Raw genomic sequence first — 23940 nt, forward strand, 5'->3', positions numbered from 1 at the left:
AATTCACTCTAAAACTTTTCCATTAACTACCCTTGAACACTGAACCATATTTTGACAATTATCATTTAAAACCCTTTGCTTCTTTCTAAGACTGTCTACCTTTGGCTGATTTGTAGCTCTCCAGAATACGACTCAACAACTGACAAGAAAGGTATAGTACCACCTCACTTATCCAGAACACAACAAAGTAAAGGTTTCTAATCACCCATGCAAATTTACTTCACAGTAGAGGCAGCATGGCATAGTGGAAAGAATACTGGACCTGGAATCATCAGATCTAAGCTTAGTCCCAGCTCTGCAATTTACAAGCTGTGTGACCATGGTCAAGTCAACCACTTTAAACCTCAACTTCCTGAACTATAAAGGAGATAATACTACTAACCTCATAGTCTCAGTGGGAGGAAATTGCTTTGTAAACTACACAGTATTTTTAACTATAAGCTATTATATTATTAGTCATCTCACTCTGAGTCTAATGATTCAGAATTACCAACTGTGTGCAAGTAAGTTTACTTTCTATAGGTTATAGTAAATTAAAAGCTAAAAAGGGCAGGGATATTGCCCTGCTGCTAAACTGCAGATACAATGACAAGAAGAAGAAACAGAACTACAAAAGCATGGCAGTTAAACATTGCCATTTGTTCTTTGTTCTCAAAGAGGACCATGACATCAAGGAGGTGATGCCATGACTTGCAAGTGAACTGGACTTAAGTGAGGGAAGGCTGTGCAAAGTCACCAGCCTCACTCTTTCCTCTGGAACCATCTGGGTCCAGTGGCAAGATATAGATCAGGATGACTGGAGATGGCCCTGGATGCAGTGGGAGATGAAAATGAAGTTTGGGAGTTTCAATTACCAATGCCATCCTGGTTTTTCATTTCCACAGATGATCAAGAATGTCCAGAAGTTATCCTACTTTCACACTGCATTCACTACCATGTGGCAGAAGTACTACTCATGCAGTACAATATGCATTGATGCCCACCCTGCACTTTAATTCATTACATATTCCTCTCCCACCTTCTCAACCATAGCCACTTCAATTCCCTCCCGGGGCTTCAATGAAATAAAAAGAAATGAACATTTTATCAAAATGATGAATTTGTACAAAGACATCCTTAGCTATTAGATGTATGCCTTTATCTCAAAATCCTTGCAAAAGTCAATCTTAAAAAACATTTAGCAGAATGAACACTTTATCCTTTAGATGAAATGTTATTGCTAATTTTTGGTCCACAGACTCCACATCTGCTCTAATGACAATAAACAGAACCCATTTAATACAGTATTTTAGCTTCTGACAAAATAATTTTAAAGTCTAACAGGGAAAGGATTCTCACTACTTTTTTTTTCCAAGTCCCAAAACGGAATACATTAATACAAACACTAAAAAATACCTATTTACTTAATATAGTGTCTTATATTAACAGTCACTGCAAAAAAATTTGTGACAAGTGTTAAGTAACCTACTTGTTTTTTTTTTTTTTAAAAATCTTTTATTACACTGGGTCAAGAATCTCATAAATTATATTCTTTCCCATTAATAAACCGATATTACATACCTACTGCTACATCCATATTGTTTACTCCTGGCTGTAAGAATAAAAAATAAAATTGATAAAGCATAGCATTTTATTTGCAGTTTATCAATTCCTAATAAGAACACTATTTGGCTCTGTCTGCATATAGTTTTCCAAGGTAATCTTTATAAAAAAGCCACCAAACCAAACCCTTCAGAAACTACAACTCTGATGCCCACATAGTATAAATACAAACATTTTAATTTGAAAATTACTGGTTTTTTCAGGGTAAATATTTTACTTACCTAGGCCTGTAAGTTCTTTTTTTTTTTTTTTTTACAGGAAGATGACTTAGAGGAGACATCTAACCATTTTTCAAAAGCTCTATATTTTATAAAAACTATTAATTACATTTCGAAATAAATCTGTCCCAACAGTTATACCTGTTAATCAATAGCCAGTGCTATAGAGAATAAGAAGGCAAACTAATTTGACTCCAGTGCAGTGGAGTGTAATGATATCAAAATTTGGGCTACAGCAGGATACAGATTAAAATGTAACTGGGAAATGTTTAACAAAATAAATAAAAATGTAATACAACATGTTTGTGGTTTTCTAAGTCAATATGCTACCTTCAGGAAGCACAGGTTCCAGAATCAATCCTGAATGACATTGCCTGTGTGACCTTGAGCAAATTATGTAAGCCCCTCAGGCTTCAATTTTCTCTTATGCTGGACCAGATGACCTCTGAGATCCCTGCCAGTTGTAGAAGCTAGACAGTGACATGGAACAGTAGATGGAGTGCTAGGCCTGGGAGTCAAGAAGACCTGAGTTCAAATCTAGCTTCAGATACCAATGTGTCACTTAACCTATTTGCCTGTTTCCTCATTTGTAAAATGGGGATAATAATAGCACCTACTCCCAAGGTTGCTGGGAGGATGAAATATTTGTAAACTGCTCAGCACATAGCAGGTGCTTAATAAATTCTCATTTCTTTCCTTCCTTCCTAAATCTATGATCTCATGTTTATAAATTTTTACTTTTCAGCCTTATAGTTACCAGTTTCTGAGAAAAGATAATGTATTTTTCTACTTAGGTGAATTCATTTAACATTTCTGAGTTTTAACTTCCTCTTCTATAAAACAAAAGATGATTATCAGGACATCACTTTTTACACTGTTGTGATATATGTGATTATCATTACCACTTTTCTGGTTTTCACGAATTGTAATTTTATATCCCCCTTCACCTCCTGTTTTAAAATCTTTTACAAAGAGGAAGACATGGTTTTCCCAACTAATTTATAGAAACAGAGTTCAAACATGGCAATCTGCTTTACAACTCACACTTTCTGATTTCAAGTCCTACCCATTTGATCATACTGGCAATTTACAAAAGAATAATTTCTGCTATTAATGAAAAACAAATCTTCATACCTCAATGTAATGTATTCTACCCTCAATAGTATAGATGCTATTCCCTGAACAAAATTGTGTAACGAGGGAAACTAAATGAATTATTTCACTAGCGATTTGAGTTAAATGGTAAAGTACTCTTCATAAGAAAAAAGCTCAAGAAATACAACTTAGTCTCAATAGAAGTAGAAACTTTAATATCTATTAAACATAAATTCAATGTAATTGTAATCCTCACACCACAGTGGAATTCAGACAAACTTTTTCAAAGGTTAATTGGATGTTCTAAAATTATCAAAAAAGCAAAAATTAAATTTGTTTTTAGAGTACGTATCTAACAATATGCACTCCAAAATACTTTTTCTGAAACAAACTTCTTCTTAAAATACCAAATCAAATAAACTTTCAAAAGATTACCGGTAAAGCAGGCTGTATGCTAGCCTGAGACATATGAGTCATCATCATCCCAGGCATGACTGAAGACATCATTCCAGGCATCTAGAATAAAAGTAATGATGTATTATTACATTGTGTAGAAGTATTAAAATAACACTAAAATCTCAATGTATCTATCATAAAGCTAACAAAATAAAAAGTTTAAGAAAAATAATCTAGGTACGGGCTTAAATACTTATGAAAAAGATAAACTCCTTTGCAAACTGTTTTCCTATTTATACCATGTGTATAGGTCATGCGTAAATGAAATATTTACATTTAAGAAAAAAATTTACCATAAACTTTTTATATGTTGCTTTTGATCCCCTAAACCAAGTGTTTCTGACTTTATGTTTTATTTTTATTGAACATCAGGAAAATTTTACTTATTTATTTCTTCCCCCTCCCCCAACATTTTAAGAAAAGAATGACAACAACAAAAAAGGTTTCTCCCATTAAACTTTAATACAACTCCTACACTTTCCCCATTCTAAAAGGGTTTTAAGCAGTGGGCTGGTTCTTTTTTCCATTCCAATGAAAGCCCCAAAAGAGAAACTAGAAAAAAGGAAAACCTTAAATATAAATACCAGTTTTAAATCACTTGCAAATCACCAACCTCTTACTTCCTACAGTCTCCACCCAACCCTCCAGGAAACCTGTTAATTAGCTTTTTGTTCTAAGGGTCATGAAAACACTTCAGGAAGAAATGTTAGCTTAAATTCGCAACGAATTCCAGTATAATTATTGGTAAGCTACTGTACTCTAGTAAATATGAGCAAAAACTGCAAAGATTAATAAAGGCACTCAAGGGTAGCAGGAGACAATGTCCCAGATAAACTAGCATAATTATGACACCCTTCCCCATATTGCAAATATGAAAATATGGGGGGGGGGGGAGAAGAAGAGATTATTCAATTAAATATAATAGCACATTAAAAACAAATCATAATCTAAAGCACTCACTTAAAGAGATTCAAGTAAACAGAAAAAGTAAGAAATTAAATGGTAAATCTTAGTGATAGGATAATAGGCTAATATACAAGGAAGATGAAAGCCCCTTCCACTGAGAAAAGCTCAGTAATCAGGATAACCTCTACAAACTGAATTCCAATCCCTGTTCATGTCAGTTTATTTTATCTGAAAGGAAAAGATAAAATAAATGATTCATTTTATGAAATGATGGGATGAATAAATAACAGAAGAGAAGGTATTCTTAAAGAGCATAAATTTCTGTTAAAAATGATTACATAAAGCATTAATATTTATTTTGAATAATTTCTATCAATCGCTGAAAAAATAAGCCCAACAATTTTTCAATCAGGAGGATGTGGTCAAGTGAATATATATATATATTTCCCCCCCCCAAAAGCTGTCTATTTAGTAGATCTGAAAACATTGGGAAGCATAGGCAACTCTTAATTATCCAGGCTAAAAGAAGTATGTAGTAGGAAATATAACTGCAAACACAATGTTAAGTAGTACAATTATGTGTATAACCTCTCACCACTTAAAAAAACCAGCGCCCCCCCCCCCTCCACAACTTTAATTTTTGTAGATTTTGGTTGTCCTTCCCTACAGTTTAGAAATAATTTCATACTTAAGGAATACTTAAGGCTAAAAGCACAAAGCTGAAATTCCCTAAATGAACAGCAATAGAACATTTTAGAGGCAAAAAAAAATCAGAAACACACTGGGTAGTAGGTAAAAACCAACCTAGGACTAAAAGTAGCTCTGGATAACAGCTGAGGACATACCAAAAAATTTCAAAAGTTCTAAAGCAAAATTTTAGATAGGAGTTTACACCTTTCAACAAGATATATCATAGAAACTTTGAGGAAGCACACATTAAAACTCCTCAAAGTAGTCTTAACACATCCCAAATTGTGGGTGCATTCAGGCAATATTCTTAAAGTAAATACAACCTTAACCAGGCATTCTGTCAGAATAAGGAATGAACATAGGCTAAGTCCCATTACATAAAAATAATACAAGGTCTAAGTGTAACAAGAAAAAAAAAACCCTCCAAGTCAATAAGCTATCCTTTGTAACCAATGTTGGATACAACAGTATTTAATTTTAGTAGAGAAATATGGATTATCCCTCAATTTGTTGAAATGGGATTTAGCCTGTAAGAATTCTTGCAAATTTCTTAACTGCTCACATTTTGGGGGTGGGGTTTCATATGCATGTAACATTAAAATTATCTGCTTGCTATGCTGAATGAGTAACTTTTGTGCTAAGCAAGTAGAAAATAACAATTTCACTCATTACTGCCTAATTACTTCTTAGGTGGAAAATGTTGGTTTCAAACTTCTGCAGGATTACAATTTTTTTTATTAATTTGAAAAACTTAAATTACATCAACCAACCGAACATTTTTAACCTACGCAGAGTATCATTAATATTAATTATAAAGTAGCATTCTGCTTCATAATTTACCATTTAGGAATCACCGTTACTCTTTAAGTCAATAGTGTCAAACTCAAAGAGAAATGAATTCTCTATATGATGACTCAGAAAACCACAAATTGACATGATCTCCATTTTACTTTATTTTTATTTGTTAAATATCTCCCAATTAGATCTGGTTTGGGAGGCACTTGGGAATCTCTAACACCTCTTTTCTAAGCAAAAAATATTTCTAACCTAAAGGATTTTCTTAAGTCTACCGAAGACCTTAGGAAAAGACAATTATTCAACTCAGGGAAATATGTAAGCCAGGGAAAATGTCTTAAAAAAAAAACACCAACTTTTTTTTTTTTAAAAAGATGTCTCTACTGGTTAATATAATCAAATTTCATGAGCATTATTTTTCTTAAAAAGTAGAACTGGGCAATTAGTAAGCTTAAGACTAAATAAAATTATAACATGTAAAGCTTATGAAATTGATTGAACTTTATATAGAAAAAAATTATTAAATTGCATTGTCAGTTTGTAAGACCCATAAAAACAAAACACTATTGTACTATTACTTATATTCTTAGCAAAAATTCCTGAAAGGATAACTTATGCAAGTCTCTATTATTAATCATCTTTAAGGCAAAATAATGGCTTAACATCTCAAAATCCAGCTAAGTTATTTTACTATCATTTATAAGGAAACCTGTAATACAACACAAAAGCTACCTACTATCATTAATAAATTGTTATATATCCACACGTAATGATGACAGCAAATAGTTCCTCTGTTCTATTACTAATTTTGTAAAATTTAATTTATTTAGGTGTTTGGATCAATTATTTAGACTTTGATCAATACTGATCATGATCTAAGTAATTTTTAAAAAAAATTTTAATAAAATTTTTTAAAAAATTTGAACCAAGAGAACACAACACAGTATGTTAGAAAACACTTGTCACAGCTATTTGTAAAGGTCAACATAATTTTCTGCTGGACTACTTGCTCTCAATGCTGTGTAGAATATAGAATGTATACTAAAAAAATTCAGATCTCTACCTTCTCTACAACTAAGAGGAGGGAAATGAGAGTCAATCTGATGATGGAAGCTCCCAGAATTTAGTTAGGCTGGTTCTTGAAATACAAACATAAAGGTGGACATAGGATTCACACCTAAAATTTTTCTGGCTTGTTAGGACTAGGCAGAGGTTATGGTCCCTTGGCAGACACATTATGAAACCAGATTCATTGCCGCAACACAATGAAGAAATGAGTAGGGGGGTCTACCAGAAAATATCAACAAGTATTCGTCACTATAAATAATGGGAAAATAACGAAAGAGAAGTTTCTCTTTGGTGTTTGTTACACAAGGCTTTGTAAGAAGAGGCTTTAGTACAGCAGAAAATAATTAAAATTTTTAAAAGCTAGGGTAATCATAGTAGTGACAGTGTTGAAGTGATCATCACTTCACAATTCTATCCTATTACAGAGTCAAATAATGTCTTTGAAAAGAAATCATTCACAACTTAAACTTGTCTAATCCTAGAGAAACAGCAGCATTTCATCTATGGTAAATGATATAATTATCTTGAAGTTAAGAAGTATTTTTTGCAATCAACATTCAATCTGAACTTGACAGCCTACACAAATTTCTTTCATGTATCTTTACTTTTTTTCCCTTTTGAATAAAACCCAACAAACTAGAAAAGCACACTTAACTACACAAGGATAATGAAAACTAGTAGCTAACATGATGTTTGAATGCTATAAAGACATTTAAAATGCAAAAATTTATTCTTCTCAAAACACAAATGGGCTCAGCCGGAAAAGGAAAAGAGATGACTGTATGATGAGTGATCCTTAACTTACATTTATTACGTAGGGAAAACTAGTTAATCTAATTCCCGCCCCGCCCCAACCAGATAAAACTGAACAGTCTAGTCACAAGAAATAGTCAGATTAAGATGATAGCATCTTATATTCTAAACATAGGTTTTATTTCCTCAGCCCTCCCACCTCCAATCTGCCTTACTTAAAATGAGTATGGCTAATAATCAGTGTTCTTTTTCAGAACAGACCTAGATTCTTATACCCATGGTTAGGGAAACAACCTGTATTTGAAAAAAATAAAACTACTTACTTAACTGATCTGTGACCGATGTGAGGACTCCCTCCCAAAGTATAGATCACAACCCTCCACATGTTCTCATCCTGTAGGACTTGTCCATATCAGCTATAGAAGTTCCAATTCTTCATTGGATATTAATGTCTTGTGGCCTACTTAACCCATCATTCATCTCTCCATTGCCTTCCAGTGACCCTTCAACTTAAATTCTTCAGGAACAATACTACTCCACACGTCACAGCCACATAAGCATCGCTAGATAATTATTGTTTAAAAGATGACCCTTTGTTTCTAGAAGTTTTGAAGTCATTAAACATAATGTACAACATTCCAGAGGCAATCCAGCTTGCTCTCTTCCTTCTGTGCAATTCTAGGCCCAGCTTATTGTCCATTGGTAGCACTGTCCAAGACTAATACTTAATGGACAAACTCTATGGGTCATCCATCCAATAACATATAAAATTCTGGACATGCAGTATTCTTCAGTAAATTCAATTAAACCACCACTTATCAAGGGTCAACATTGTGCACTTGGTTTTCCCTGTGTGGCTAGTTTTATCAAACTCAAGCAATCACGGATCTCATTTATGAGGCTCTGTAATGTTCTTCAGTTTGATGTCATCAGCATGTCATCTGTAAAAAGGAAAACTGGAGGACCTCACTATATATAGGGAATCTCTCTTCCATCTGGATTCTGCCCTGGACATCTTCCTTGACAGTGGCAAGCAAACCCCCCTGTGAGTTCCCTGTTTTAATGCCTTGCTGAATATTAATCAGACACTGCTACCCCAAAGAAGTTACCTCAATTATTGTTACTTCTCTCAAGAAATACGGTATAACATGGGAAACATCTTGTTGGAGGAGAGCCTTGAGAGCATTTTTTCCTACTGAATGAAATGCTTTTCTATAGATCAAGAGAACTATAGTTATAAGAATGAAGAAAATTCTAGGAAATATGATACAGACATACCAATGCCATTTATAATAATATAATATAACCAAATCCCATAGTGTATCATGAAACCCAACTGCAGTTCAGCTGAAATTCCAAGATGCAAATTGGATGGATGGTAAATAACAGAGATAACTCCTGAATGTGACATCAGTCTGTTTACTATTCTGTCTAGTAAACTGTTCCTATGGAACTAACTCCCATATGACACTGTAAAGTATCTCCCAAACTTTTTGAATAGATCCCTTTTAACATCAAATTTTACAGATGTCCATATGAAAGTATTTATATCAGTTAATTAAGAAAATATGATAAAAGCAGTATGGCATAGTGAATACAGAACTTGGAGTAAGATGTGGGTTCAAATCCCACTTCCAACATTTATAAGCTACATAGTCACAGGCAAGTCACTTAAACTCTTTAAGCCTCAGTTTTCTCATCTGTGAAGTGGTCCCTACTTGAAAAAGCTGTTGAAAAAGGCTTAAATGACAATGCTCTCAAGCCTTAAACTCCTGTTTTTCAATAGACTGGTGCTCTCACTGACGTAGGTGTTCCCCCCATGATGCAGATGATAGATCAATTCACTGGTATCCTTGACATAACAATAACTTTTGCGAGGCAAGAGGGTTGGCTCTGATATCAGGAAGGGATAGGTTTAAGTCACTTCTCTAAAATACACTATGACCCCTCTGCAAGTCACAATCTCTTACTTCACCAGGCAACTCTCTTAAGCCCACAAGCTGCAGAGCAATTGCCAGATTTGCACTGGTAGAAATGTGTTGATGAAATCACAGATCCACACTATCCTCTCCTATTTAAAACCATACCAAACAAAACCAAAACCAACAAAAACTTTGCAGTTTTACAAAGGCAATAGCTTCCTTCCTCCTGTTCAATATTCACTATCCATTTGCAAGGCATGGTCAAAGTATATATGTACTACCAAGAGACTACTCTATAGGCTGCCCATTCGACTGCATAGCATATTCTAGATCACAGGCATTCTTCATCCATGTGTTTTCCTGTAGGAATATGGATTTCATGTCTCAGCAGTGGTCTAGGGTTTGATACAAATAGTTCAATGTCAAACACCAACAGGAACATCTGCAGGACCTCACCATTGCTCTAGGTAGGATTTTCCTTTTATTTACCAGTCTTATTTTAACAGAGGTGACCTACCTCAGATATGGAAGGCCCCTCCCCACCAAAACTAAGTTGGGGCACTATTAGTTATCATTGTTATTATTCATCAACCACTAAAACTTCATAAGCAAACCCCATATAGAGATTCCTTTCCTAAACAAAAGAAACACTTTTATTTGTGTTAAGTATGGTATATTGTAATCCTTTTCACTTGCATAGTAAGAGTTAGTTTTTGTTAAGGAAAGCTACTAGTAACCTCATAAATTTCAATGTCAAATGTTGAACAAGTTTCTCCTCCCCTCCCCCTTTTCTTATAACTTACACAAAAGGCCTCCTCTAAGATAACCAACAGTAGCTTCCAGCAAGGTCATTCCCAGGATGTTCATTAGTATCCAAGCAAAGCAGACTCCCCATCCAGAGATAACCAATTCTTAATGGCATTAACTGTGTATTATTCTTAGGCTAATTATGAGAAACAGCACCTATATATAAGGCCACAGAAAATTTTGAATATGTGCCAAGTGGTTTCAATGACCAATTATAATTAGTTGGCCAGTTAACAACTGCCAGAAGAGCCCCACTCCACCCCCAGGGGAGGGGGCTTGTGGGAACTCAAGGTTCAAACTCCATTGCTGCAGAGGAATTGTCATTTAACCCTATAGAATACCAATGCTTAAATATAAGCTTTAAAGAAAAGGAACAGAGAATGAATCTACAGGCTCAGGAGTGCGTCCATTATCTGAAAGTACCAGATCTAGAAATTTTCGTGGAATGTATTAGATGTTATTAGGTTTTGTTTTTATCTTTTAGTGACACAGAGCTAATTACCATGTAATTACACATTTGGAGGGTATCGGTTACTAAATATTTGATAATGGGCAAAAGATCCTGATCAACTATCTAACCTTTGAAATTCATCCCAAAACTGGGATCATCCATTTTCATTAGTCCCTTTTCCATTTGAATAGTACCAGAAGTTTTCCATGACAGGGTAAACACCTTCAGCAAGTATGTCTCTTCCTACATTAGGTATGCCTTGCTTGAAAACTAATATTCTATAGAAAATGAAACAAAATCTTTTAAGGAACTTATATGATTTTGACATGTATAGGAGACACGTTGTAGGAGAGATCTTTAAGGAAGAATTTTATTCTTAATCAAACGCATTTTTTATAGCATTGTAGAATACTGCTTATAAAAGACCACCTTTTCCCTCCTAATGCTTTTTTCTCAAGGATACTTATCAACTGTGTAGATTACAGGAGTATAGATTTAGAGATGGAAAGGACCTTGGAGGCTACTGAATCTGACCCCTTCATTTTTAAAGATGAAGAAATTGAGGCACCAAGTGACTTGCTCAGAATCACATAGCAAATAAATGTGTATGGCAGGATTTGAAGTCAGGTTAAGTCTAGCACATTCAATTATAGACTATGCTCAGAAAAGTTCTGTAGAGATGGGAATATAGGCACACAAGTTATTGATATTTTCTCTGTCGCTTTCTTTTGGTGACAAAGTACATCATTTCCCCAAGTTTTGCTATACTTCATTCTTTCAGATGTTAAGAATGGATCCCTCAGTGACCTCAAAACTGTTGCATCTCCAACATGAACCTCCTCTTTGCATACCTGCAATGGTCCAGGTGTTCTTCCCATTATTATTTTTCTTTTGTGCCATTTTTCCTTCCTAATTTGGCACGCGATGTTAAGAGTACAAAGTAGTACTCAACTGTCAGTGATGATCAAGAGTTTACCCTAAAAAATGTTGCTAATCTTTTCCTTTTGTCATCTCTCTTGTCTACATTCCAGTTCGATTCTTAAAGTCCATGAGTTGATTTCGTTAAGTTGAAATTCTTGCCAAGCTTTCTTTGAATTTTATAAAAAATTTCCTTCAATGCTTCTCTCTTTGTATGAAGCAATATTTATCATAATTTCCCACCACTCTCTTCCATAAGATGTCTAAACTGGTGTTGCACTTGGCTAATAATGTCCACTTACAAGGAAGCCAAGTTTTGTTGGATGAGGCAGTTTCCAGGTGCTTATGATGTCCATCAAGGGAATTGATTTAGATTGGTTATACCTTAGAAAAATGGTTTGCTCTTTACCCTTTATTTGTGATATCAACATGTTAAAATAGGTTAGGTTGGGGTTGTCTCAAATGTATATGCCATATCTCATTTCTATTTTTCTTTTGATGTGGTTTTCATTTTTGATCTTTAATCTAAATTGAACAGAGTTGATTCAGAAATAACTCCTTTCATGGTGACAGATCATTACCCATCTGTTCAAATCATCAGTTTTAAAGAGGCAACCTAGTGTAGTGGCTAGCTTCTAAGCTAGAAGACCTGGATTCAAGTCCTGCTTGATGTACTTATTGGCTTTGTGAATCTTAGAAAAATCATTTTAACTTCTCAGTGCTCTAGGCAACTAAGACTCTAATCTGCAAAGATGACATTGGTAGTTTCCTTGCCTTGGAATTCCCTACTCTAGCAAATGGGTTCAGTTACCACCCCTCTACTCAACCTAACTTTTTATGTTGTTGTTTGGTATTTGTTACCAAATACCTCCCAACTCTTCTCAAAGAAAGTTTCTGTATAGTCTACAAGTTTTTAAACGCCTCTCACCTTTCTTTTCTTGATGAATCCTTTCCAACATTTTTTGCTTTCCTCTGCTCTATCTTTGCATTAGGATTACTGATAAAGTATATGTTGATTTAATTTGGAGAATGCTATTGAGTACTTTGTAGAATTTCACTACTTCCTCATCCTCTGTAGGAGATCTTGGTATACTAGAAGCACTAACATTCACAGTGGTCTTTTTGAAATTGCTTTTCATAAATACTGCAATATAAGATTAACCAAAAGTCCCATGAAATGCTATTTCTTGCTGCTTTTGTACCCAAGATAAAAAACACTCTGCAAACTCCTTTATTTGCCACCTTTACAAGATAATCTGTGAGCTATCCTTTCACTTAGATGCAACTTCTCTTTGTCTTGTGCTTTCATTTATAGTGAGAATGTTAAGATTGATGTGGTTTAGCTTCTCTAGGACTATGCCTACTTGCTGGTGCTGGTCTTCTTGCATTTTTCTTATTTAATGGGCTCTGTGACTATAAAGTGACTAGTTATATAGGTAAGCTGATTCTTAGAAAACAGTCGGTAAGCTGATTCTTAGAAAACAGTCTGCCTCTGCACCACAACACAACCTATCAGAGCTTATCTTTCAACAGTTAAGGTCAGTTGCATTCCAAAATAAGGTTTAGGGAAAAACAGGATAGGAACTGCAACTATGATTTCATGGATAAAGGAATTTCCAGATGAGGAAACTCTTTATCTATACAGATTGGCACCTCCTCTGTAAATCAGTCTTAGAAAGTTACCTAGCACATTGAGAGATTAAGCCACAGTCACAAGCCAGAGATTAACCAGGATCACACAGCTCTTATGTGTCAGAGGTACACTTTCAATAAAGGTATCTGTGGTCAGCTCTTTTTCCAATATGCCAAGCTACTTCTATGAAAAGTAGGACCAACAGTATCTCTATAAAGCACTTTAACAAATAAAATACACTAATATGAATACAGCAGTATTTATTTTAAAAAATGGCATCTTGCCACTATGATATTGTTATGATACAAAAATTAGACGATCATGTTTCTCAAGCTGAAGGGTCATGACCTGAGCTAAAGTTGAAGAAATTTATGACATGTCACTTTGATAGCACAACCTCAAACTCCTAACAAAACCAGAGAAACCTAGATATAGAGCTATCGCTGTCTTCTTTGCCTAGCCTGTAATAACAATACCTTGTCCTGTTCCCTTTCACTATCTCATACTTTGCCTACTTATTCCTATTAGATAGTTCTCTCCTAGAAGAAATAAGGGAAACTCTTAATGCTACAAAGAACTACAGCATACATCACATCAGTCATGAAAATGTAATTACTAGATAATGAGACTTGGCTATCCATCACTCACTAAGAGTAAAAAAAAAAAAGGTATGTCAAGAATTTCTATCAGAAGTGGCAAAATTACACAAAAGAATTTTCTGAAAAAAAGTAGCCACTAGAAGCTACTAGGGAAGCTGGAAATCTAACAAAGACCAATTTAGAAAGCATCCTTCTGGTCACTGAATTTTGGCAGTGGTAGGGAAATTTAGGAGTACTGGAAAGAAATGTGAACGAGGATAAAATAACATCAAATACATTAGTAATATTTAAGCATAGAATACCTTTCTTTCTTAAAAAGTAGTAAAGTGAAGGGACAAAGATTTCTAGATGTGATCCTACGAGATGAAAAATTTAGAAGATAAACTTGCCAAGTCAAATGAACTATGCAAATTGTAGCAAAGTTTTCACATTTAACTGCAATATTACTGTACAACATTCTAACACAAAAGGAACTTGAGAGATCATGTACTACTTCTCCCACCAAATACTATTTTATAAATAATCCTGCAAAGAATGTCTAATGTATTCTTAAAACCCTCTAAGTAGATGAAATAAATACCATCTGTATAAATGTTAGGAAGTCACTTTATCAAGCTATATACTTCCTACAGGAGGTAGGGTCAGTGTTATCTTCAAGGAGATGATCATTGTCCTCTGTACTATACCTCTGTTTATAAAAATAAAGACTGAAATTCATGAAAAAGCAATCTTTCAGAAAAGCAACACATTTCTCTGGTTAGCTCAATCCACACATAAGCCAAATGTGCAAACTGTCACTTAATGTTTATTCCCATAAGCTAAAAGAAAATATGTAATACAAACAGAAACAAGAAGTGTAGAATGTAACACTTGTTGAATTTCAATGTGAGACCAGCAATAAGGAGGATCAAAGACTAAGATAAAGAAAAATTCTGTTCTGATTCTTATGGGTTTGTTTTTGCTAATGATGTGTCCTTATCCATGTGATTAGGTGCAGTACTTGAATTTGAGACACATGCAGGTCTACCTATACACAATAATCAAAAATCAGCCGGACCAAGTCCACAAATTTTAAGCCCATTACTGCCAAAGTCTTTGTGTTTATTGACCACAAAGAATAAACAGCTTGATCCAAGAATGGAAATGTTGTTTGTTCATAAAGGAGTCTTAGTATAGACACCAGGATAGAGGCAGCTCCAAACATAGGATTCATTACCATTGGTCAAAGGGAAATAAGTATCTTAGCTGCCACCTCAGTAATCAATACATTTAAAGACATAGTGAAGTCTGAAAAGAGGAATGGGAAGCGATAGGGATTAAAAGGAGCAATAACAGCTTCTGGCTTAGAGAAGAGTTTTTAACTTACAATTTTATCTGTCAAAATCTGGCAAAGTATAAAAGATCACTTGGATGTGAGAAACAGTGGGTCAGTCTCAGGTGTGAAAAATGTCCACACAATCTTAACATCTATAAAATGCTTCATGATTGACAAGTTTCCAAAATTACAGGTTGTAACATTAGTCACACTGTCCCCTACTACCATCCACAATGATTAATAGCTGTCTATTTTGTTTTCTACATTAAAATTTTTTATCTGTCAGCCCTTTGGGCTGTCTTCATTTCTCTTCTCCTCTACTTATCAAATCCAATTCTTTCTCCTCCCTGCCTGGATACTCTCTTTTCTAGTGAAGCATACACACACACACTTTTATAATATACCTGTGCAGTTACGTATATATCTGCAATTCTTACTGTTTCTTATTTCTCACACCCTTCCCATTCCTACTGCCCCAAACCTGCCTCTACCCTCTCTTTTCAAATATATGTAACACAGGACTGCAAGAGTAATTTTCTTAAAAGCAGCTTCAATGATGGCCGATCCCAGTTCAGAGTCTAACCCCTTAGCTTAGAATTCATAGGCTTCCAAGTTCTGGCCCCCACCTACTTTTCCAGACAATTTCTTCCATTCTTCAACATGAACCTTGTACAGGGGTAAAAAATTCCAGGCAAAAAGAGGGCTTTGGTTAATAGGATTCTGATTATGCACCAAAATGAAAATGAATGCATCTTCTGCCTTGTAATAAAAATGTATGACAGTAATGGCATTCATTGTATCTGGGGAGTAGTTCACAATGAAGATTAGACTAAGATAAAGACAATTCTTTTCTGAATCTGATGAATTTTTGCTGGCATCCTTTGTTCCTATGGATGTGTCTAGTAGATACCGTTGTACCATTAAGGCTGTGAACATCCACATTTAATCTAAATAATTTACACCCATATTAGGACAACCAATTTGTTAAATGATGAGTATATTATCAACACAAACTATTTTCCATTTAAATACTTTGGGTACACAGGCTGAATAACTTATGCCACTCTTTACAGCCAGGTAGTATCCAGGCTCAATGACATTTGATTTTGTTGATACTTGAATATCAAAACTAATGCGAACAGAAGAGTTAATAATAGCCTTTCTCCAAATAATTTCTCCCAAGTAGTTTAAATCATCTTATGAACCTAACATGCTAGGACATATGAATTCAGCTGCTTATGTCCTAGCAGCCTGCATTTATTATATATTCTTTGTAAGAAAGTGTATTCCATTCATTTATTTAAAAATATGAGTATCTACTTACATTTAAAACACTGAGAGGGAGAAGGGGCACAAAAGTATAAGTCATGGGATCACAGATTTAGAGCTGAAGGGATCTGAGACCATCCAGCTCAATATCCCCTCATTTTACAGATGAGGAAACTAAGGTCACATGATTTGTCCAAGATAACACACTACATAGCGGAGCTGGGTTTGAAATTTATTGCTGACTCAAAATCTAGTGTTCTTTCTAATTCACTAAGCTGCCTACCTTCCAAGACCTCATAATCAAGTTGCAGAGATAAAATAATAAAATATGCGCAGATAAATTATAAAACAAGAAATTGCATTAAAGTCAAAATAGTGGCATAAATATAGGATAGTCATGGAAGGACTCTTAGAGGAGATAAAACTTGACCTGTATGTTTTAAATAGGCAGAGGCACTCCAGTTGTCTGTTGGGAGAGAAGGGAGGAAAAGAGAAAGGAGAGCATTCTATGAATTAAGGGTCATAGTCTGAAGGAGACCAAAGCCTGGTTAGAGTTAGGGGTTTGGGTTGGGCAGCAATCTTTAAGGGACAAGGCTAGATACAGAGGTTGAGATCAGAATGTTAAAGACCTCAAGTAAGAAGTTTAAAAGTTTGACTCTTATAGAACATGGGAACCACTGGAAGGAGACTAGAGTTAAGGTAGTTACACAATGAAAGGAGCACTTTAAAGAAGGTTAATCTAGCATCAGATTGCAAGAAGAAACTAATCTAAGGTGGAATGAAACTGTTGAGCCTACAGGCATGGAGTTCAGTTAGGAGGCCATTTTAATAGTCCAGTAAAGTTTTACTGAGTATCTAAAGACTAGAGTTTCAAGACAGGTCTACAGCTTCCCTTCTTGGTGTGTAAAATCTAAGAGTAGGAGTAGGAAACTGAAGCATACTTGTACAATGCAAATACACTTTCATTTGCAAAAGGTTATAATCAAGGCCAAAATCTATTATTAATAAAACCCCCACTACTTTATTCTCCCTTCCCTTCCGTACCAAGTCATAAAAATTCTTTTATAAATTACTCTTTGACACCATATTTTAAAATCAAAATCTTAAGAGCCAGGAAATATCACATACTCTGAACCCATTTTACAGATTAAAGAAAGCAAGGGAAGAGAGGTTAAATGACCTGCCGAAGGTCACACAGCTTCCTGAAGTATAAGCGAAAAAGGTGAGTGAGGAGGATAGAAACTATATAAATTAGGAACTTTAAAAATGTCTGATTTGTAAAGGTTATTCCTGAGGAAAAGTGCTAGACAAATACATTCTAAAGACAAAGAATTATTAATAAAAAAAACAAAGAATTATTAACAAAGGGCATGGAGCAAGATAGCCTAGGCAATTCAATCACATTTAAATCTGTGAAGCCTTATTCCAATGTAATTTAAACAGGCATAGAACAGCATTTTTAGCTATTCCTTCTCAAATCCAGTACATTTTAAACCAGTGGTCCTTGGAACACTCTATGAATATCACATTGTTCACAAAACTTGGATGCTTTATGAATTCCCTTTAGGCTCTAAAACTGATTCTGTGAATTCAGAAACACAATTTGCTATAACCAACCATACAGCTATGTTAGTTGGCAGTAGGAAAGAACCAATGAGTGGACCTGAGAAACGACAAGAACAAACATGGAAGAGCCAAAAACAAACTAGCTCAACGTATTTCAGTTTATTATCTGGGAACAGATAAGATATCTGAGCCTATTTAATTTTGTTTATAAATATTAAAAAGGGCAAGGACTGATCTTTTAAAGTGTAACTTGAACCCAAGTCCCCTCCCTGTCTTTTTTGATGTGAAATAGAGATTAAGTTACAGCAAAAATCTTTATATTTTTTTAACCAATTTTAAGGAAATATTTTGCAAATAAGAAAAAATTTTAAGTTTACTTCATAAATCACATTTGCTGTTTGAGTGTCAAGAACTCCACAACTTATACTGAACATATAAGACTGACATCAACTTTTGCTTTTTATATACCCTACATCAGCCCTAGAATGAAATATGAAGACTAGGCATCACAAAGCTAGGCTCCCCAAATTCTAAGTCCCAAAGACAAAACTCTACTAATCAAACTTCAGAATTGGTTAAACTATATGGTAGAAAAAACTCCACCAACTTTGACACTCTGATGCATACACAGGCCCTTTGCTTTTGCTTCTTTATACTTCAAGCCATTTCACTGCTCATGAATACCTCTATCAGAGGGTGGGCAAGTGAAATGAAAGAAGATGAAAAGTGAAATAATTTTGCTATTTGTTAGTAGTTCTTTGGTGGTTTAATAGTGTGTGGGTTTAAATGGGGTTTTTGAATCATCCATGGATTTTAGTTATCCATGCCGTCTCTGTCTCCTGTTACCATTGATAACCAAGAATTGGCTGTGCCAAGATCCAGGGCTCCATTTTTAAATTCTAAAGATATCAATAAAAATAGGAGCATCTATAAGTATCTAGGGCAAGCATTGGAATGAGATTCTCTCTGAGGATCAAAGTTGAAGTTTCCTGAGACAGCCACTTGTTATATTTACAGGAGTCAGTAGAGAGATGGACTCCTCAAAATTTGAGCAATCAAGTGAGATGTGTAGGCACATGACATGGTGGCTTTTGGAAGAGAATGTGGCAAAAACCACAAAGCACAACTGTACAATGTCTGAATGAATGGGTAATTAACTGGGAAATAAACCCCAAAAGAAAGCGGTCACTTCAGCACCTAAACCAGAAAGGCCTCATGGTAAACTGTGACCAGCTGACAGCACACTGAGACAAACCAAAACAATTATAAAAAGGTAAAGTCTTTGCATTTAATTAGAAAATGACTAATTGGTGTCTTGGTTTTGAAAAATAGTGCCATGGCACCATAGCAAGGGTAAAAGCAGGTCAATCCCTTGCATAACTTACCTTGATTGGCCCAATGGAAACAGAAGGCCCCAGAAAAGAGAGAAGCATCTGGCAGTAGCAAATTGTTTTATTTTATCTTTCTGTGGAAAGAAACTAATTTTAAATAAGAACCAGAGCATTTAAAGAATAAATATTTTTTTTAAAAGCTCAATATCTAGTTAGAGCAGCTGTATCAAGAAACCAAGAGCTCCTTGCTGCTTGGGAGACTGTAAGGAACAGAAGAAGGATCACAGAATTGTTTTTCCACCACCAAGAGAGTTTTGAAACTTGTGTTCTTCCTAGATCAGAAGGCCAGTGGCTCAGTTATTTAAGGAGATGCTATAGGCAAAGAGCCAGTCTCTTGGGCCAGATACCTCTGAATAAAGAGTTTAAAACTACTTACTGGTTTTACTACAGAAAAACTACACAGAAGAAAAGTATTTGTGATAAACCTTTCTATTCTTAATTTAAAAAAAAAAAGATTCCTTTTCCTTCCTGGCTGCTATACAATTTCACTATGAACTCAATGATCTTTTAAACAATTATCAAACAAACAAAACTAATTAGAGAAAGATCATATTCAGTACCCTTGATTGCCTCATGTGATATAACAGTCTAGATTTCTGATGATTTATCAAGACTCGTATGGAGAGAATCCAGCTACTTATATTTCATATATCACCTAACAGACTTAAAGCATAAATATCAGTCACAATAACTGAATTTAGTTACTCTCCCTGATTAGAACACTACAGGGTCACTGAGTTAGCACTAATGAAGCTTTTTGATACAAATCACTCCTATTTACAACTTATACTAGAGAGAGAAGGGATAGTTCATCAGTAGGAGTGAAGAAAATCAACAAGCACTTCCTCAATTCAAAATAAAAGTGGCCTACAGAAAATTAGGAATGTGGAACAGGAAAATGCAAGAACACTGTTTTGGTATCAAAAAACGTATAACACTCAAATTCTAAGGCAAACACCTAAACAAAGCTCTTGATGTAAGTTTTCCTATTTTTATGTACATTTACCTCAGTTGGGTAACCCACAAAAGACAGTGAAATGAACAAAAAATTTCTAGATTTGCAGCTAGGGCGTTAAGACCAAATTGACTTGCTTGAGAAAATCAACTAAAAACATAACCTTTAAGCTACCAAAAAACTGCTATTCAAGTGCATTTTTTCAAAGTGGAAATGATGAGCATTTTTATGTGGACCACAGCCTCAGTACAGTGAAAACTCTGGTTACGGATATCATTTCACTTGAAACCTTTGAATATGTTTTTGGGGAAATATCAATCCTTGACTTATTTACTAATATTTATCCATGCTTTAAATTATTATCGCAGTGATGCTACAAAGCAAATATAATTTTTAAAACTCTTACTTGTCCCATTGGAGGACCTCCCATAGGGGGCATCATTTGCTGCATCATTCCATGAGGTACAGGTTGCATATTTCCTCTCTGACCCATAGGGTGCATTCCCATGGGTGGATAATGCATGCCAGGGTGTCCCATCTGAAAAACAGTGTTAGTAAAGAAAACATCAATTAACAATAAAGTCTTCCCACCCCCAAAAGGACCAAGAATGCTATCACTGAAGTGAGGTGGTAAGATATTTGGCAAGATTGAGGAACTTTACAGAAATTTTGCCCATTTATAAAATAATGGACTTCAGAAAGAAGGGAAGATTGGGGGGGGGGACTGACTATTTATGGATAATCAAAAATGACTAAAAATAATTAATACCTTAATAAGTTATTGTGCTAAAATAGTTTGCCAAGGAAACGAAGAACCCATTTTAAGACCAATTCTGAGGAAGACCTGATTATTCTGCCTATGTACCAAGACCAGCTTTTAAATTTTAGACTAAATTATTTTGTCTAACAAATAAGGACAAGTTATTTTAAAAGGTTCATTGAATACTACAAAGGCTACCTGTGGATGTTTCTCTAGCGTCAAACCTGTCATTCCCCCGAAAAATTCTTACTAAGGTAGATCAAAACATTCTGTCTCTCTCCGAAAAGCTACATCACTTCCAGGTCTTAAAGTCAATAACTACTGTTGGTTGGTCATTCGGCAAAGCTATGTACAGAAGGTCCAACAGAAAGAGTACCTGCTTTAATAAGTTCATAAAATCAAAATTATTTAGGCCACGAAGGTGCCCAATGCCTCAAATCACGTAAAGTAATTATACGCTTAGCAACTCTAGTCAGCCTTGCTCACTCTTTTCTTTCATCTGAAGTCACATTCCTCCCTTCTCTACCCTGGTCAAATCAGGCCTGCACCCCAAAGCAGACTTCTGCCACCACCCAGCCCCCGGTTCTGTCCAGGGCTCCCTCCTCCATCTTCGCCACAGTAATACCCACCTCCCAGGGACCCACATCCTTTCCTTTGTGCTACTCCGCCCTCCATTTCCCTCCCTCAGAGCCAGATCCCGCCACCTCAGGCCTTCTCCTCCGTCCACCTTTTTTTTCTTCCCCACAGAGAGAAGGCTTCCTGTTTCTTTTTTTCATTGTGCCGCTTTTCCCCCGCCCCACCGCTCCCTTACCGAGGGCCGTCTCCTCAGGTAGCCGTCCGCAGAGGCCCATGGGCTGGAGCAGAGGCTTGAGCTGGACAGTCTCCGCTCCCCGTTCCCGGGACCCCGCGGTGGAGGGCGGTTCTCCATTTCACTCACCATGAGGCCTCCACGCTCGACTCCCGTCCCCGGCCTCATCGTCGGGCTGAGGCTGCTCCGGCGGCGGCCGCTGCCGCTACACATTCCAACAAGAAGCGATCTGAGTGGCTGGCGCCCGCTGGGGCCAAAGGGTAGAGGCTGCCCGGAGCTGCGGGGCGGGATCAGCGGGGCCAATAAGCTGACTGGCTTCCCCGCCGTCCAATCAGAGCGCGCAGCTTGCACGCAGCTCTGCGGCGATTCGCCCCCGGCCTCGGCCTCGCTCGGCGTCGCCTGCATGGAGGGGGGGAGGGGGACGGAGGAAGTTTCTGCGCCGAGTCCCCCGCCGGGAAAACTCCACCAACTTCCCCCAGGGAAGAGAAGAGTACGTAGGCCCCAGCCTCCCGGGCCTAACAGCCACCTCACCCCGTAGGGGGAGGGGCAGTGGGGGTGCTGCCGCCTTTACCCCCCACCCGAGTTACGCACGCCCCACAAACCTGAGGCCGCCGGGGAGCCAGGAGGGGGGGAAGCAGCTTCTAGCGTTAGCGGTGGCTGGGACGGGATGCGCGCGCGCGACGCTCGAGGTTGGGCGGGGGAGGGGGGAGGAAAAGGGGAGGGAGGAGGGGAAGAGGAGGGGGCTCGAGGACGCGGAAGGCACCGGGTGAGAAAGCGCGAGACTGGCGAAGCGCGCGATGGCCAGGGTAAAGAGGGGGGAGCGTGACGCGGCACTGCGCGAGAAGGGAAGTGTGGAAGTGGGGAGAAGGTTGAAAGCCGAGTAGGGGGATGGGGAGAAGCGATTTAGGCAAAGGAAGAGACAGGCCGTAGCGCGCTGAAGATGCCGTTTAGGCGGAAAATGAGAAAGCCCCCTCGCGTGCTTAGGAGGGGAGGACGGGGGAAAAAAAAGCGGACGGACTGGGGAAGGGGTTTCCGAGGGGGTGCGGACGGCAGCAATGGCGGTGGACGCTAGGACCGAGCGCCCGGATTTGCGGCTTAGGAGTGGCCGGCTGGGCCCGGACGCGCGCGGCTTGCCTGGAGGCTACGAGGTGGCGGAGGCGGAGGTCTCGAGGCCGGGACCAGACACCACGAGGGGAGGGGACTGTATTCTTGGAGGTGTCCGCCTTCCCCTCCCGTCCTCTCCTCCGCCTCCCCCTACTTCCTTCGGCCTCCCTCCTCCCTCAGTCCCCAGTGTCGGGTTCGTCTTCCGATGCACTTTTACCGGGCGCTCCTGCCGCCCCCTCCCCATCCCAGGGGCGCACCCCCCCCCAGGCCTCGGTTGGTAGGCACCGGGGATTCTTCGGGGCGCTAATTGGCCAGTGGGGGGCAGGGGGAGGGAGGAAATCCCTGAGCTTCCGGGTTCCGTTTCCCGTTTTCCCGCCATGTCGTTCTTGGCTAGTGGTAGCCGCTCGTTTCGCCACCGCAGACCCGGGCCTCAGGCCACCCTCGTACTCCCTGCCTACGCCTCGCCCTCCCAGGTTGGCGGCAGCTGGGGGGAAGGAGAGGATGACTACGAGGACGAAGGGGTAAACGAAGTGGTCCGGGACCTGCGCGCCGAGCTCTTGGCTGACACGCCGCAGTCTCAGCCACATAAACATAATGGGGTCACCCTGAGAGTGCCTGACGCAGCCCGAGCTCCCCGGGGCCGGCGGTGGCCGGTTCAGATCCTCTCGGTGGTCTGTTCCCTTCTCTTCGCCGCCCTTCTTGCTTTCCTCCTAGCTATCGTCTACATGGTCGTGAAAGGTACTAGAACTTAGGGAGAAAGTGGGGGCAGAGGGATGCTCGGCAGACGCTGGGTCGAGGGGGCGAGGGACCTCGGCTTATCAGTCTGCTAGTGTTTGTTTAGCACCTACTAGATGGCTGG

At 37.8% G+C, this 23940-nt stretch overlaps 2 protein-coding genes across 9 annotated transcripts in view; one reads left to right on the top strand and one right to left on the bottom strand.

Annotated features, from left to right (window-relative positions):
- PRPF40A (pre-mRNA processing factor 40 homolog A) overlaps positions 1-22628 on the bottom strand; it is a 55251-nt gene extending 32623 nt beyond the window's left edge. For 3 of the 7 annotated variants that reach the window (XM_036744683.1, XM_036744682.1, XM_036744681.1), the window contains exons 1-4: positions 22107-22628; positions 20816-20947; positions 3351-3431; positions 1561-1591 (exon numbers count right to left, since the gene is read on the bottom strand). In XM_036744683.1, the coding sequence (XP_036600578.1) occupies positions 1561-1591; positions 3351-3431; positions 20816-20947; positions 22107-22382 (520 nt within the window). In that variant the 5' untranslated portion in view covers positions 22383-22628. Of the gene's footprint in view, positions 1-1560; positions 1592-3350; positions 3432-20815; positions 20948-21980 lie in introns of all 7 variants that reach the window. The other 4 variants (XM_036744680.1, XM_036744679.1, XM_036744678.1 and 1 more) reach the window with 2 other exon arrangements.
- Positions 22629-23416: 788 nt separating this feature from the next.
- The window catches only part of ARL6IP6 (ADP ribosylation factor like GTPase 6 interacting protein 6), a 51377-nt gene continuing 50853 nt past the window's right edge, over positions 23417-23940 (top strand). Inside the window, exon 1 of one of the 2 annotated variants that reach the window (XM_036744686.1) lies at positions 23417-23819. In XM_036744686.1, the coding sequence (XP_036600581.1) occupies positions 23459-23819 (361 nt within the window). In that variant the 5' untranslated portion in view covers positions 23417-23458. The remainder of the gene's footprint in view (positions 23820-23940) is intronic. The other variant, XM_036744685.1, reaches the window with a different exon arrangement.

The sequence above is a fragment of the Trichosurus vulpecula genome, chromosome 2 (assembly GCF_011100635.1).
Source record: "Trichosurus vulpecula isolate mTriVul1 chromosome 2, mTriVul1.pri, whole genome shotgun sequence".
NCBI classification, from domain to species: Eukaryota; Metazoa; Chordata; class Mammalia; order Diprotodontia; family Phalangeridae; genus Trichosurus; species Trichosurus vulpecula.